The sequence below is a fragment of the Myotis daubentonii genome, chromosome 9 (genome assembly GCF_963259705.1).
Source record: "Myotis daubentonii chromosome 9, mMyoDau2.1, whole genome shotgun sequence".
Taxonomy (NCBI): Eukaryota; Metazoa; Chordata; class Mammalia; order Chiroptera; family Vespertilionidae; genus Myotis; species Myotis daubentonii.
In genome coordinates, this window is record NC_081848.1 from 39,231,307 (window position 1) to 39,244,014 (window position 12,708).

General features: G+C 42.9%; 1 protein-coding gene across 1 annotated transcript in view; it reads left to right on the forward strand.

Annotated features, from left to right (window-relative positions):
• GDPD4 (glycerophosphodiester phosphodiesterase domain containing 4) overlaps positions 1 to 12,708 on the forward strand; it is an 86,035-nt gene that overhangs the window by 58,091 nt on the left and 15,236 nt on the right. Inside the window, exons 10-11 of the mRNA XM_059710658.1 lie at positions 4,030 to 4,251; positions 5,122 to 5,276. Of these exons, the coding sequence (XP_059566641.1) occupies positions 4,030 to 4,251; positions 5,122 to 5,276 (377 nt within the window). The remainder of the gene's footprint in view (positions 1 to 4,029; positions 4,252 to 5,121; positions 5,277 to 12,708) is intronic.

Here is a 12,708-nt window from a genome sequence, read left to right on the forward strand (position 1 = left end):
TTAAATTTTTTTTTGAAAAGAATAGAGGAAACAGCAGATAAGCCTAAATTTAGGTTGTGAAGCAGGTTAAGAAATTGGGAGAAGAGAAAAAATAAAAAATTGAGTAGTGAAGAAAAAGAGAAGAGAAGGGGAAATGGAGTAGGAGCAGGAAAGAAGAAATTAGGTATATGAATAAACCAACAGAGACTTGAATAATATCCATAAAGCAGATAAAGAAGATCCACTTTTTAAAAGGAGAAAAAAGAAAGGAAAGAGGAAAACTAAAATAGAGAAAGGAGAAAAAATGGGAGAAAAAGTAGAAGTGAGGATGAAAAAGGTGCAAAAAAGTAAAAAAAAAAATCAAAAATAAGATAAAATTAAAAAATTAAATTAAAAATGTTTAAAAAATAAAAAAATGAAGTGTCTGCTTCAGCTGAGTTTTAATGACCCAGAGCTACTATTCTGCGAGTGGCCCAAAATATTACTCTGGCCTTGGTTGGTCAGAGATCCTTATATGGAGACCACTGGCAATCTGGAGTTTTTATCAGTCTGGTTCTAGAATAGTAGGGTAGATAACCCCTGTTCTAATGCAGTCACTGAGAGCTCTTGGGACTATTCAGACCTATAAGCTTGGCCTCTACCTTTGTTTCCTCTGTAAAGCTCAGAATGCAGGGTATGGTAGGCTGTATTACCTGCTTTGAGGTTACTGGGAAGGGCTAACTCTTCTCCGGAGAAATGGCTGCTTTGGTTCAGAATCTTAAGAATGTCCCACTGCAGGACTCCTGGTCACATCTCCCTGCCCTGCTTCCCTCCCCAGCCTCTTCTCAGGCACCTCAAGTCTGTGCCTCTCTCCTTGCGCGGAAGCCTCAGGTGAGTGTTTGCAATGGGAAATTCCTGTGTTCTGTGTTTAGAGAAAAAAAAAAAGCAAAGACAACACAACGATAAAACTGCATGTTTCTCTCTCCCCACCTTGGGCTGCCTTTCGGGCCACCTTTTGCAGTGCAGCCTTTTGAGGTTGTGGTCTTGGGTCCAGATTCCCCAGCAGACAGCAGCCCTGTGGCTTTTCCTTTTCACAGTTGGATGTTACACCTGTCTCCAAAGGATGTGGCTTTGGTGCAACACAGCTTCCTCCTCGCCCTCTTGGCCAGCTGGCCAGCCTCCCCTCTTAAGCCCACATTCCCATTCCTACCGCTCTCCAGGCATCCTCTGCCCTTCCTCAGCTGTGTCTACTTTGTTAATGCCGGGTGGCTGTTCTCCGATTTAGTTGCATTTTTAGTCTGTCTCCAGGACGAGGTGCATGACACATCTGTCTATTCGCTGCCGTTTTTTCGTTCTCTGGTGGTGCTTTTTAGATTTCTAATGATGAAAGTAGATTTCTAATGATGGAATTTATAGGAAAGTGCCATAGAGAAGAAAGGAGTGTTTCTGACAGTGGCCTCAAAATAACAGTTATAGGTTGGGACATATAAATGACTTGGGATTGTTAGACATTCCCACTACTTCAATGGTTTTAGTGCTCTGAACAATCTCATTTTCTCGATTAATAAATTTGTTTTTAAAAGCGGTGGCTTATGTATCAACAAGAAAATATATATATTATTCTTCATCTATATTTATAGATAGTTCTCAAAAATTGCTTATTGAATGGTAATGTTTTCCTCTAAGTAGGGTCATTTGGCAGATTTTGAATAATTGTCCTACTTTTTAATCAATATGACACATTGGATTGTCCACTGGACCATCTACTTGCAATTATTCTAAGCATAGGCCTAGAGAACCAAAGACCTTTTTAGTATTGTTTTTAATTGAGGAACTAGGTATTTTATGTGGAGAACTGGAAATTTGTTTTCATTTTTATCTTGTTACTTTCTAAGCTTTTAAAAATGTTTACCCACAATTTGGAGATAGTCTAAACAGGCATCATCCCATTCCTATTTATTTTTTCTGACTAAGTCGCCTATTTTATGTATAAAAAAAGAGACTTGATTTACTTCAGCTGTTAGTTCTACCCCATAATAACATTTAAAGCTTACTGGAATCTAGTTTTAAACTCTCCTGTTGCTTAATCTTTATTGTTTTTGCTATTTTGAATTTTCGTCCAATTTATTCTTAAAGGAAAGGCTTCATAAATGTCTTTCTAGAGTGCATTTCCTATTCCTTTTTCCCATTCAAACACAGTTAAAAAAACTATGCACAGTTTAGTCATGTAAATCCCACCTTGGTCTATGCCTACTGTTATTTTAATATTTAAATGAGTCAGTTGGTCTACTCTAGATGGGGTGTTGAGTCAAACAAAATCTTGAATCCTAAAGCAAATTTCTGTTTTTCTGAGACTGAAGAAAATCCTCATTGTAGACCTCCGCTCAGATATAGACTATGTTTAATTCAGCTTCTGTGATCTGCCTTACAGTCTAGCATGGGGATATTGTGAAATGTGGTTGTATATTTCCTGAGAGAAAAGTGAGAAAGGGTGGCTTGTTAAAGAGGTCAAGGAAAGGAAAAGAAATAGAAAAGGTGAGAATGAGAATGAAGATAAAGTTGTGCAGAGAGAAAGAGGTTGAGTTACACAAATGTGAGGTGGCTACTGCTTGCTTCACTGACTTCACCCACAAATAATCTACAACTGGTAAATGATAATAAAAACAGCCATCTTTATATTTAAAATAGCTAATACGTGTATGGACTGAGGTGTAGAATGAAATGCTGTGTATTGCACAGAAAAATGGACAGTTTCTGCTGTGAGGGAGTTACATTCCAGTTGAGGCAGTAGAGAGTAAGGGAACTAAGTGAATTCTGCACTTTTCTATGTACTGTACATGCTCCTAGACCCTGTACATATTTTATCCTATTTAATTTTCAGAATAATCTTGAAGTAGATAGCTTACCCGGCCTCCCCCCTCTCCCGCACTCCCCCCCCCCCCACCCCGTCCTCTACTTTCTGGTTTGGGCAATGGAGACTTGGAGAATTTAAATGGTTCTACCAATTACACAGCAAGAAGCATATGAAGCCAGGTTTTGAATTTGGTCTAAGATATCCACAGATAACTATAGAGGACAGAATGAGACATCCAAATACAGGGGCACAAAAATGGGCCATTGAACTTTAACACTATTAAAATCTTTTTAGTTCAGGAATATTTAAGGCTTTATGAAGGAGGTAGCATTTGAACTGGGCTTTTCAGGTTGAGGGTAGGATTTTTAACAGGTGAATATGACAAAGAAGGCAAATGAGTATAAGAACTGCTATTGACTCCAATTCAGTCTGAAGCCAAAGCCTATTTCTTTTTTTAAAAAAAATGTTTTTATTGATTTTGAGAGAGAGAGAGAGGGAGAGGGATATATAGAGAGAAACATCTATGAGAGAGGAACATTTTTGATCGGCTGCTTCCTGCACAGCCCCTACTGGTGATTGAGCCAGCAACCAAGGTTCATGTCCTTGACTGGAATAGAACCCAGGACCCTTCAGTCCGCAGGCCAAAACTCTATCCACTGAGCCAAACCAGCTAGGGCCCAAAGCCTATTTCTAGAACAGTGTGAGCAAATGTTGGAAGCCAGGGCAACTGAAAAGGGATACCTTGAGTTATAGAAAAATGTCTGAAAAGGAAAGTTAAGACAGGAACATGAAGGTCTTTCAGTGCAAATACAACAGGGTCTTTGGTATAGATAAAAATATTCCAAATACCATAATTAGCTACAGAGTCTCTATTTTTAAAATATTCATCATCAATCAGCTGCCTCCTGCATGCCCTGAACCGGCGATCAAGCTTAGAACTGGGGCATGTGCCCTGACCAGGAATTGAACCAGGGACCTCTTCATTAATGGATTGATGTTCCACCACTGTGTCACACCAGCTGAGCTGGAGTCTATATTTTATTTTTCTCCTTGGTAACTCTTATCTCAGTTGTTTATTTCCTCCTGGCATTACCAGTATTTCAGAGGGCCTGGTGTTGAATGATAATGGAGCAACATGGAGGTAGGGCCATATAGCAGGAAAATTGGAAAATGCTTTTGATAGGAGCCAATGTATTCTCTGATGTATTTATTTTTAGAAGAAGCCATTTTACAATATGAAACCCTTATCAGAGGCTGATGAAGAAAAAGCAGAAAGTCAGAAGATTCCAAAACTAAGTGATTATTTGGATATTGCACGGAAGACAAATAAATATGTGATATTTGATCTTAATGGCCCTCCACCAAAACATCCTCTCAGAAGTACATATGTACGTCGTGTAGTAGATGTGATTCTTAAATCTAAAATTGAGCAACATTTGGTATGTCTATCTCAGTATTTATGGTAGAGGTTGGGAGGTGGGTAGCATGTCCCAAGAGTATAGCAGTTGAACTTACCCTATCTTACAGATCTTCTCTGGGATCCTTAAATAAATTTTCCCCTTTTAGAAATGGAAATTATTGCTTATACATTACATGAAGCAACCTAAGAATGACTCACTTATATTTATTTCACTGGGGAGAAACATTGAGGTTTGTTGCTATTCCAAACCAAACGAAATATCAGCAGTGTAATGACCATCTGATGTGACCTGTACCATGCACCAAAGTAGAACTATTAGAAAGGGCCTGGGTACACTAATGCATTGAGGACTTGGTTTCAATTAATGATGAATAAGCTGGGTCTTACTTGAGCATAGATTTGTTCATCATGTTTTTCAGAAGGAACCCTCTGTATTGGGGTAGTCAATTATTCCAAATCTCTTAAATTCTCAGAATATAGAAGAGTGCTATGAGTCGGGGAAAATGGGTCTTTTTACCAATGGAACTATTTGCACAGATGAGTCATAATGAGCCCTTTCAAGGATGATGTTTAGCATCATCAGCCAGAGGAGATGTTTATGGTTCCCACCTTTCATCCACACCTGCCAGCCCCTCATCCACTTTGGCTAGTGTGACACAATGGGCCCTTGACCCATTATATTACCTGAGGAAACTCAACTGCAGAACAACCCTGGTGAAAGCCCCATTGTAAGAATTTATCAGACTATATCAGGCCAAAGACTAGAATCTCCCTCTGCTCCCTATGGACTGCCACCAGTGCTGGAGTGGGGCTTCATCTATTGTACAGGGAACTGTTTGTACCTAGACAGCTGATGGTTCACTGAAAAATGTCCTGTTTCTTCTTACAGGTTTATTGGTTGCCTGGTTTTGATAGGGACTATGTGAGGTGGAAAGCTCCTAATTTTCAGCATGTGGGCCGGTTAGATCCCGTTGCTGAACTTAAAAAAGAAAATATCAGTATAATAAATGTTGACTACAAGAGGTTGTTCCGCAACGGGTTGAGGTAAGTGTTTGACCACACCCCTCTAGGCATGCACTGCTTTACTTGCACAAAATCTGCATTCTAACCAAACTACTGAGCTTCCCCTTCCCATCTCAGGATTCTATGTGTGGCTATCTTTTTGGAATCCCATATTCTCCTCTTCTTGCTCTTCCCTCATTTCTTCCTCCCCACCTCTACCAACCAATATTTATCATGTATAGATTATATCCCTGGAACGTAGTCTTCAGCCTCTTCTTCTTTGTGCTTCAGTCTCTCATCAGTGAACACACGTTTTTGTATGCTTGGCATTTTTTGTTTTCATATAAGGTGACTGTTGAAAAGTCAGAACTCAGAGAGGTGTTTATTTCCTCCAGCCATTCCCAGAAGGATTGCAGTATCTCATGAATAGCTTTGTTATCCAGATAGCCAGATTTCTAAAAGGCATAATTAAGAACATTACCACATCATTATTTAAAAAACTTAAAGCAGCCAAGCATGAGAATAAACTAAAATTATTAACCACCACATTTATAAATATACCAGAGGCCCAGTGCACGAATTCATGCACCAGTGGGGTCCCTTGGCATAGCCTGTGGGGATCAGGCTGAAACTGGCAGTCCAATGCTGCCTGCTGCTCCTGTTCATCCTGGCCCCACTGTGCCTGCCGCTGCAGCCCCTTAGTAGGCTTGTCTGCTGTGGTCTCTGGGCTGCGGCGGCCAGCCGTGAGCCCTGCGTCTGCTGCCCATATGTCAGCTGAGCAATGCTTCCACTGTGGGAGCTCACTGACCACCAGGGGGCAGTTCCTGTGTTGAGTGTCTGCCCCCTGGTGATCAGTGCATGTCATAGCAATCAGTCCACCAGTCATTCAGTCATTCAGTTGTTCAGTCACTTAGGCTTTTATATATATACACTAGGGGCCCGGTGCACGAAATTCGTGCACTGGGTGTATGTGTGTGGGGGGGAGTGTGTCCCTCAGCCCAGCCTGCCCCCTCTCACATACTGGGAGCCCTCAGGCGTTGACCCCCATCACCCTCCAATCACAGGATCGGCCCCTTGCCCAGGCCTGACGCCTCTGACAGAGGTGTCAGGCCTGGGCAGGGGACCCTCATTTCCCCCCATCACTGGTTCTGCTCCCAGCCCAGGCCTGATGCCTCTGGCCCAGGCATCAGGCCTGGGCAGGCGACCCCCAGAACCCTCCGATTGCTGGCTCTGCCCCTTTCCCAGGCCTGATGCCTCAGCCAGAGACGTAGACCCCCATCACCCTCTGATCACCTGATCGGCCCCTTGCCCAGGCCTGATGCCTCTGCCAGAGGTGTCAGGCTTGGACAGGGAACCCCCATCTCCCCCCGATCACTGGCTCTGACCCCCGCCCAGGCCTGAGGCCTCTGGCCCAGGAATCATGCCTGGGCAGGGGACCCCCATCTCCCTCTGATCGCTTGCTCCACCCCCCGCCCAAGCCTGACGCCTCTGACCCAGGCTTCAGGCCTGGGCAAGGGGACCATCATATCCCCCCAATCCCCGGCTCAGCCCCCCGCCCAGGCCTGATGCCTTGGCCAGAGGAGTTGACCCTCATCACCCTCCGATCACCAATCACCGGATCGGCCCCTTAACCAGGCCTGAGGCCTCGGCAGAGGTGTCAGGCCTGGGCAGGGGACCCCCAGCTCCCCACGGTTGCAGGCTCCGCCCCTGCCCAGGCCTAACGCCTCTGGCTGAGGCGTCCGGCTCGGGCAGCGGGGACCCGCAGCTGCAGCGGCCCCACGATCGTGGGCTCCGCTTTAGGTCCAGGCAAGGGACCCCTAGCTCCCGGGACTGCCAGCTTTGACCGTGTCCAGCTCCCATCGCTGGCTCTACCCCTAATTCCTGCTATCACTGGCCAGGGCAGCAAAGGCGCCTGATTCTCCGATCATGGCTGGGGGGCAGGGCAAAGGCGGCCCCAGGGCCTCCTTTGCCCTGCCCCCCAGCTCTTAGCTCCCCCCTGGGTTTCCGATCACTGTCAGTGGCAGGGGGCTTCTTCCTGCTTTCCCTTTCGCCTCCCTGCATTGTGCCTACATATGCAAATTAACCGCCATCTTGTTGGGGGTAACTGCCAATCTTAGTTGGCAGTTAATTTGCATATAGCCCTGATTAGCCAATGAAAAGGGTATCGTCGTACGCCAATTACCATTTTTCTCTTTTATTAGTGTAGATATATACTAGAGTCCCGGTGCACAAAAATTTGTGCACTCGGGGGGGTCCCTCAGCCCGGCCTGTGCCCTCTCGCAGTCTGGGACCCCTCAGGGGATGACCACCTGCTGGCTTAGGCCCACTCCCTGTGGGGATTGAGCCTAAGCTGGCAATCAGACATCCCTCTGGCAGCCTGGAAGCCCTCGGGGGATGTCCACTTGCCAGCGGGGAGCAGGCCTAAACTGCAGTCGGACATCCTTAGTGCTGCTGAGGAGGCAGGAGAGGCTCCCACCACCACTGCTGTACTGGCAGCCATCAGCCTGGCTTGTGGCTGAGCAGAGCTCCTCCCATGTGAGAGCACCCTGACCACCAGAGGACAGTTCCTTCATTGAGGATCTGCCCCCTGGTGGTCAGTGTGTGTCATAGTGACCAATCATTCCCAGTCCTTCTGCTGTTAGGGTCAGTTTGCATATTAACCTTTTACTATATAGGATAGAGGCCTGGTGCACAGGTGGAGGCCCGCTGGTTTGCTCTGAAGGGTGTCCTGGATCAGGGTGGGGGTCCCACTTGGGTGCCTGGCCAGCCTGGATGAGGGGATGATGGCTGTTTCCAGCTGGTCACACCCCCTTCAGGGTGTGGGTCCCCACTGGGGTGCCTGGCCAGTCTAGGTGAGGGGCTGAGGGCCGTTTTCAGGCTGGCGGGTGACCGAAGCTCCCAACAGCTCCTTTTTTTCTTTTTTTTTTTTTATTCTGGGATTTATTTACCTTCTATGGTTGTCACTGGAACTGAGAGCCGGGTTTAGCTCTGAGGCTCGGGCTCCAGCTTTGAGACCTCAGCTGCTGAAAGCAGGTATCTGGGTTTGTTTGGCTTCTATAATTGAAACACTGTTGCAGCTCTGTTATGGGTTCACTCAGTGAGATAGACCACCGACTCAGAATTCAAATTTAAGAGCCTTTCTTAAGCTGGCTAGCTGGCTACAGTTACAGCACCCTGCCAAAGCAGAGGCTGAACTGCAGCGCCGACTTCCATGGCCAGCAACTACAGTTACAGCACCCTGCTGAAGCAGAGGCTGAACTGCAGTGCTGACTGCAAGAGTTACATTTTATTATTAAATTTTGTGGAGGCCCAGAGAAAAATGTGTCTTTCAAATTCTGGGCTCCCCAATATGGAGGAAACTCTTTATTTATACTTTCTCCAGTCTTTTGTCTCCCAAATTTGGAATGAGACTTCCAGGCCTTCTGAGAAAGAAGGCCTGCATGCTGGGAAGGGGCCATGAGACCATATTTCAAGGCCTGGCCTGATGTCAGTGCCTTCCTATCTATGTGTTTTAGTAACAGACAGCACAGCATGACCTATCTGGCCAAAGCGCCAGATATGCAGCCCAGCATAGCTCCAGCTCTGAGGCCGGCTGGCTGAAAGCAGGTTTCTGGGGTTTGTTTAGCTTCTCTATTTGCAACATTGTTTCTTAGAGTGCAGCTCAGAGGCCGGCAGCGGCAGGCGGGCAACTTTGGCTTCCTCCATCACTGGAGCAAGCAAGCCTCCTGTTTGCTTCAGCTGCCTGGCTGCCGGCTGCCATCTTGGTTGGCAGTTAATTTGCATATCGCCCTGATTAGCCCATGGGAAGGGTAGCGAAGTTATGGTTAATTACCATGTTTCTCTATTATTAGATAGGATAGATGGTTAGAGACACTTTTAAGAATTAAAAGCACCTGGGATAAAATGGTCACTTTTTCAAACTTAACTTTTATTAATCACTGATTAATTTAACCCATATCCCCTTTTTCTTATATTTAAAAATACTTTTTTCAGATAATTCTAAATGTTTCAGAGAAAGTTTTGCTTGGTGATGTTATCATATATACTCAAAATCCCCTTCGTAAAAATCCCCCTAGATAACTTTTTGCATCTCAAACCATGAACTAAGCTGTGGGATGCACCTAAGTTCCTGTTCCTGCTTTTCCTGCCTCTTGGCCGTGGGATAGTTTAACATAAAATATGTCTCTTTTTAAGCATTGGAAGTTTTGCTACCTTTATTTCCTAATTAGGAGATTTCTCTTTGCCCAACTACTCCTCTATTTTGAATGTGTTTCTATAATTTTAACTTTTTTAAAAATATATTTTTATTGATTTCAGAGAGGAAGGGAGAGAGATAGAAACATCAATGATGAGAGATAATCATTGATCGGCTGCCTCCTGCATGCCTCACATTGGGGATCAAGCCTGCAACCTGAGCATGTGCCCTTGACCAAAATCGAACCCAGGACCCTTCAGCCCACAGGCCAACACTCTATTCACTGAGCCAAACCAGCTAGGGCTAATTTTAACTTTTTTAAAAGAGAAAATGGCTCTAAAATTATTTGCTTTTCTTCTAATTATAATTTAGATTAATTTAGTAGTTGAGAAAGAATTTTAATAGATTCTATTTATTGAGCATTTATTATGTTCATGTTCTGTGGTTGGTAAACCACAGGCTCTTTTTCAAATCCTAACTTATTCATCATAGGACTTTGGACAAGTTTCTAATTGTCAGTTTTCTCATTTGTAAATTGAGAATAACAGTAACCTGTTCGAATTGTTAAATTATTAAATGAGAATTCTTATGCACATGGCAAAATGCTGGGCAAATGTAAGAACACAATTAATGTTAGCTTCTACCTTTATCTTTACCATCCTTACATGCTGTGTCCTGGAAATTATCTTGATCCCCATTTTGCAAGTGAGGAAACTTGCCTCTAAAGGGGAAAAGTTCATACAGTTGATCAGTAGGGGACCAAACTGAGTAAATATAGGTCTGGCAGATTCCAGAGTCCAAATTATTTGACCACTGTGCCTTTAAATTTATACATTGGCCATAGTTACATGAGTACAGTTTCAACTGGCATCTGAATTAAGAGGGGTCATATACTGACTCCTATTCTGAAAAGTTAACATAAGCAAAGCATCATCTTTTGCCTTAAGGAAAGCATATATTCTAGTAGGAAAAATAGGGGCTTTTCCTATATAGCTGTAATATAAAGCTGATGATAATAAATTCATGAGTTGGACTTTATTTCAAGACATCCCCCTCAAGGACCACTAAATTTTAAGAAATTAAGCAGTTGTACTTTCAGTTACTGGTATTTGTATAATATTTATGACCAGGATATTTGGGATTATGATCACATTTTCAATACATTCTCTCTAATCAGTGCTCACTTTCTAGTCTCTCAGACCATTGTAACATGACATGGTGACCTTGTCATTTTGACAGATTGGTTTAAATACATTATTATAACCAAAAGTATATTAATACGTATAGAGATGCCCTCTGTTTTATTTCCTGATGTGGGATTTTTAAGTGTTTTTTGATTTTTTTTAATTTTAAAAGCTAATTTATTAAGGTGATATTTCATAAAAGTAACTATTTTAAAGTGAACAGTTTAGTGACATTAGCACATTCACAGCATGTACAACTAACTATCACCTCTAATTCTGATATTGGAAATGTTTACTTTCCCTCTTTTTCTTGGACAATCTTGCTAGGGGGTTATGAATTTTATTTATCATTTCAAAACACCAAATTTTGGCTTTGTTAATTTTTCTTGCATGTTTCTTTTCCTGTTTATTGATTTCTACTCTTACCTTTATTGTTGTCTCTCTTTGATTTACTTTAGGTTTAATTTGCTTTTCTTTTATTAGGTAGCTTCTTTACCTACATAAAAAATTAGATGATTGATTTTAGATCTCCTGTTCAAATGTAACCACTTAAAGCTATAAATTTCCCTGTAAACAGTGCTTTAATAGCACCCCACAAATAATTTTGATATATTGTATTTATTATAATTCAATTTAAAATATTTTAAAGTCTCCTTAATTTCCATCTTACTCATAGATTATTTAGAAGTGTGTTAACTTTAAAAAAAAATTTTGTGTTCCTCTTGATTTTTAATTTAAATCCATTGTGATAAGATAATAACTCTGTGTGATTTCAGTACTTTTTAATGTATTTAAACTTGTTTTATGGCCCATTTTATCATTTATCTTGCTGAATTTCTCATGACTATCTGAAATAATGTGCTCTCTTCAGTTGCTAGATGTAGTATTCTATAAATGTCAAGTAGTTTAAGTTGGTTGAGACTTTTCAAACATTTCATAGTGAATTTTTCCTTGTTTCTTTTTTCTATTATGTTAACACAAGGGCTTAAGTTGCAGATCAAACTGACAAATATCAGAGAACTTGCCTACTATCAATCTTTCTTATTAATCTCAAAGATAAGTGGGCAGTGAAGAGGCTCAGACAAGAAGTCAGAGACATTGACTCCAGCTCCACTGGTATTCCTTTATTGGATACATACATACTCTAAGGTCCACAGAATATTTCACATAGAAGAGGCGCATTTGAGTTACAAAACATCTCCATTTAATACTCCAGGAAGTATAGCTTATGTGACCTCCTCCAGGGACCCATGCCTCATAAATCTACATTCTGTATTTACTTACAAAATCTATATATGTAGAAGCGTAATATGTAAATCAACCCGATGGCGGAATGACCAGTCAGCTAACACACACTGACCACCAATGCAGGAGCTGCCCCCAACCCACAGGCCCTGATCATCACTTGGGGCCTGCTGGCCAACCTCTCAGTCTCTCCCCCGTGGCCGGCAGGCTCTGATCGCCCAATGAGGAACTGGGAACTGGGGGTGGGTGGTGGTGGATCCTGATGGCTCCAGGGCCCCAGTCACCCCACCGGTCACCCCGTACACAGAGGGTGACCAGTGGCAGTGGTGGTAGGGGTGGGCCTGGCTGCTGGCAGCCGGGAAAGATCAGCCCTGATCACAGGTGAGGCCTAGAGACCCTCTCTGTGCATGAATTTCATGCACTGGGCCTCTAGTATATAATAAAGAAATACTTAACAAGGAGCGTCCTTTAACTAATATTTTCTATATATAATGCTTTGCTTCCTGCCCAGGTGGTGGGACTCAGTGGTTGAGGGTCTACCTATGAACCAGGAGGTCACAGTTCAATTCCTGGTCAGGGCACATGCCCAGGTTGTGGATTGATCCCAGTAGGGGGCATGCAGGAGGCAACCGATGGATGATTCTCTCTCATTATTGATGTTTCTATCTCTCTCTCCCTCACCCTTCCTCTCTGAAATAAATTTATATCTATATGTATATGTATATATACTTCTCTTCCTAGTAAATATCATTATTATATTTACAAAAGATGTAGTTATTATGTTGACAAGAAGATTAGATCAAGTCTTCTGCCTTTTTTCTTCTAGGAGCAAACTCACCAGTCAGAGAGA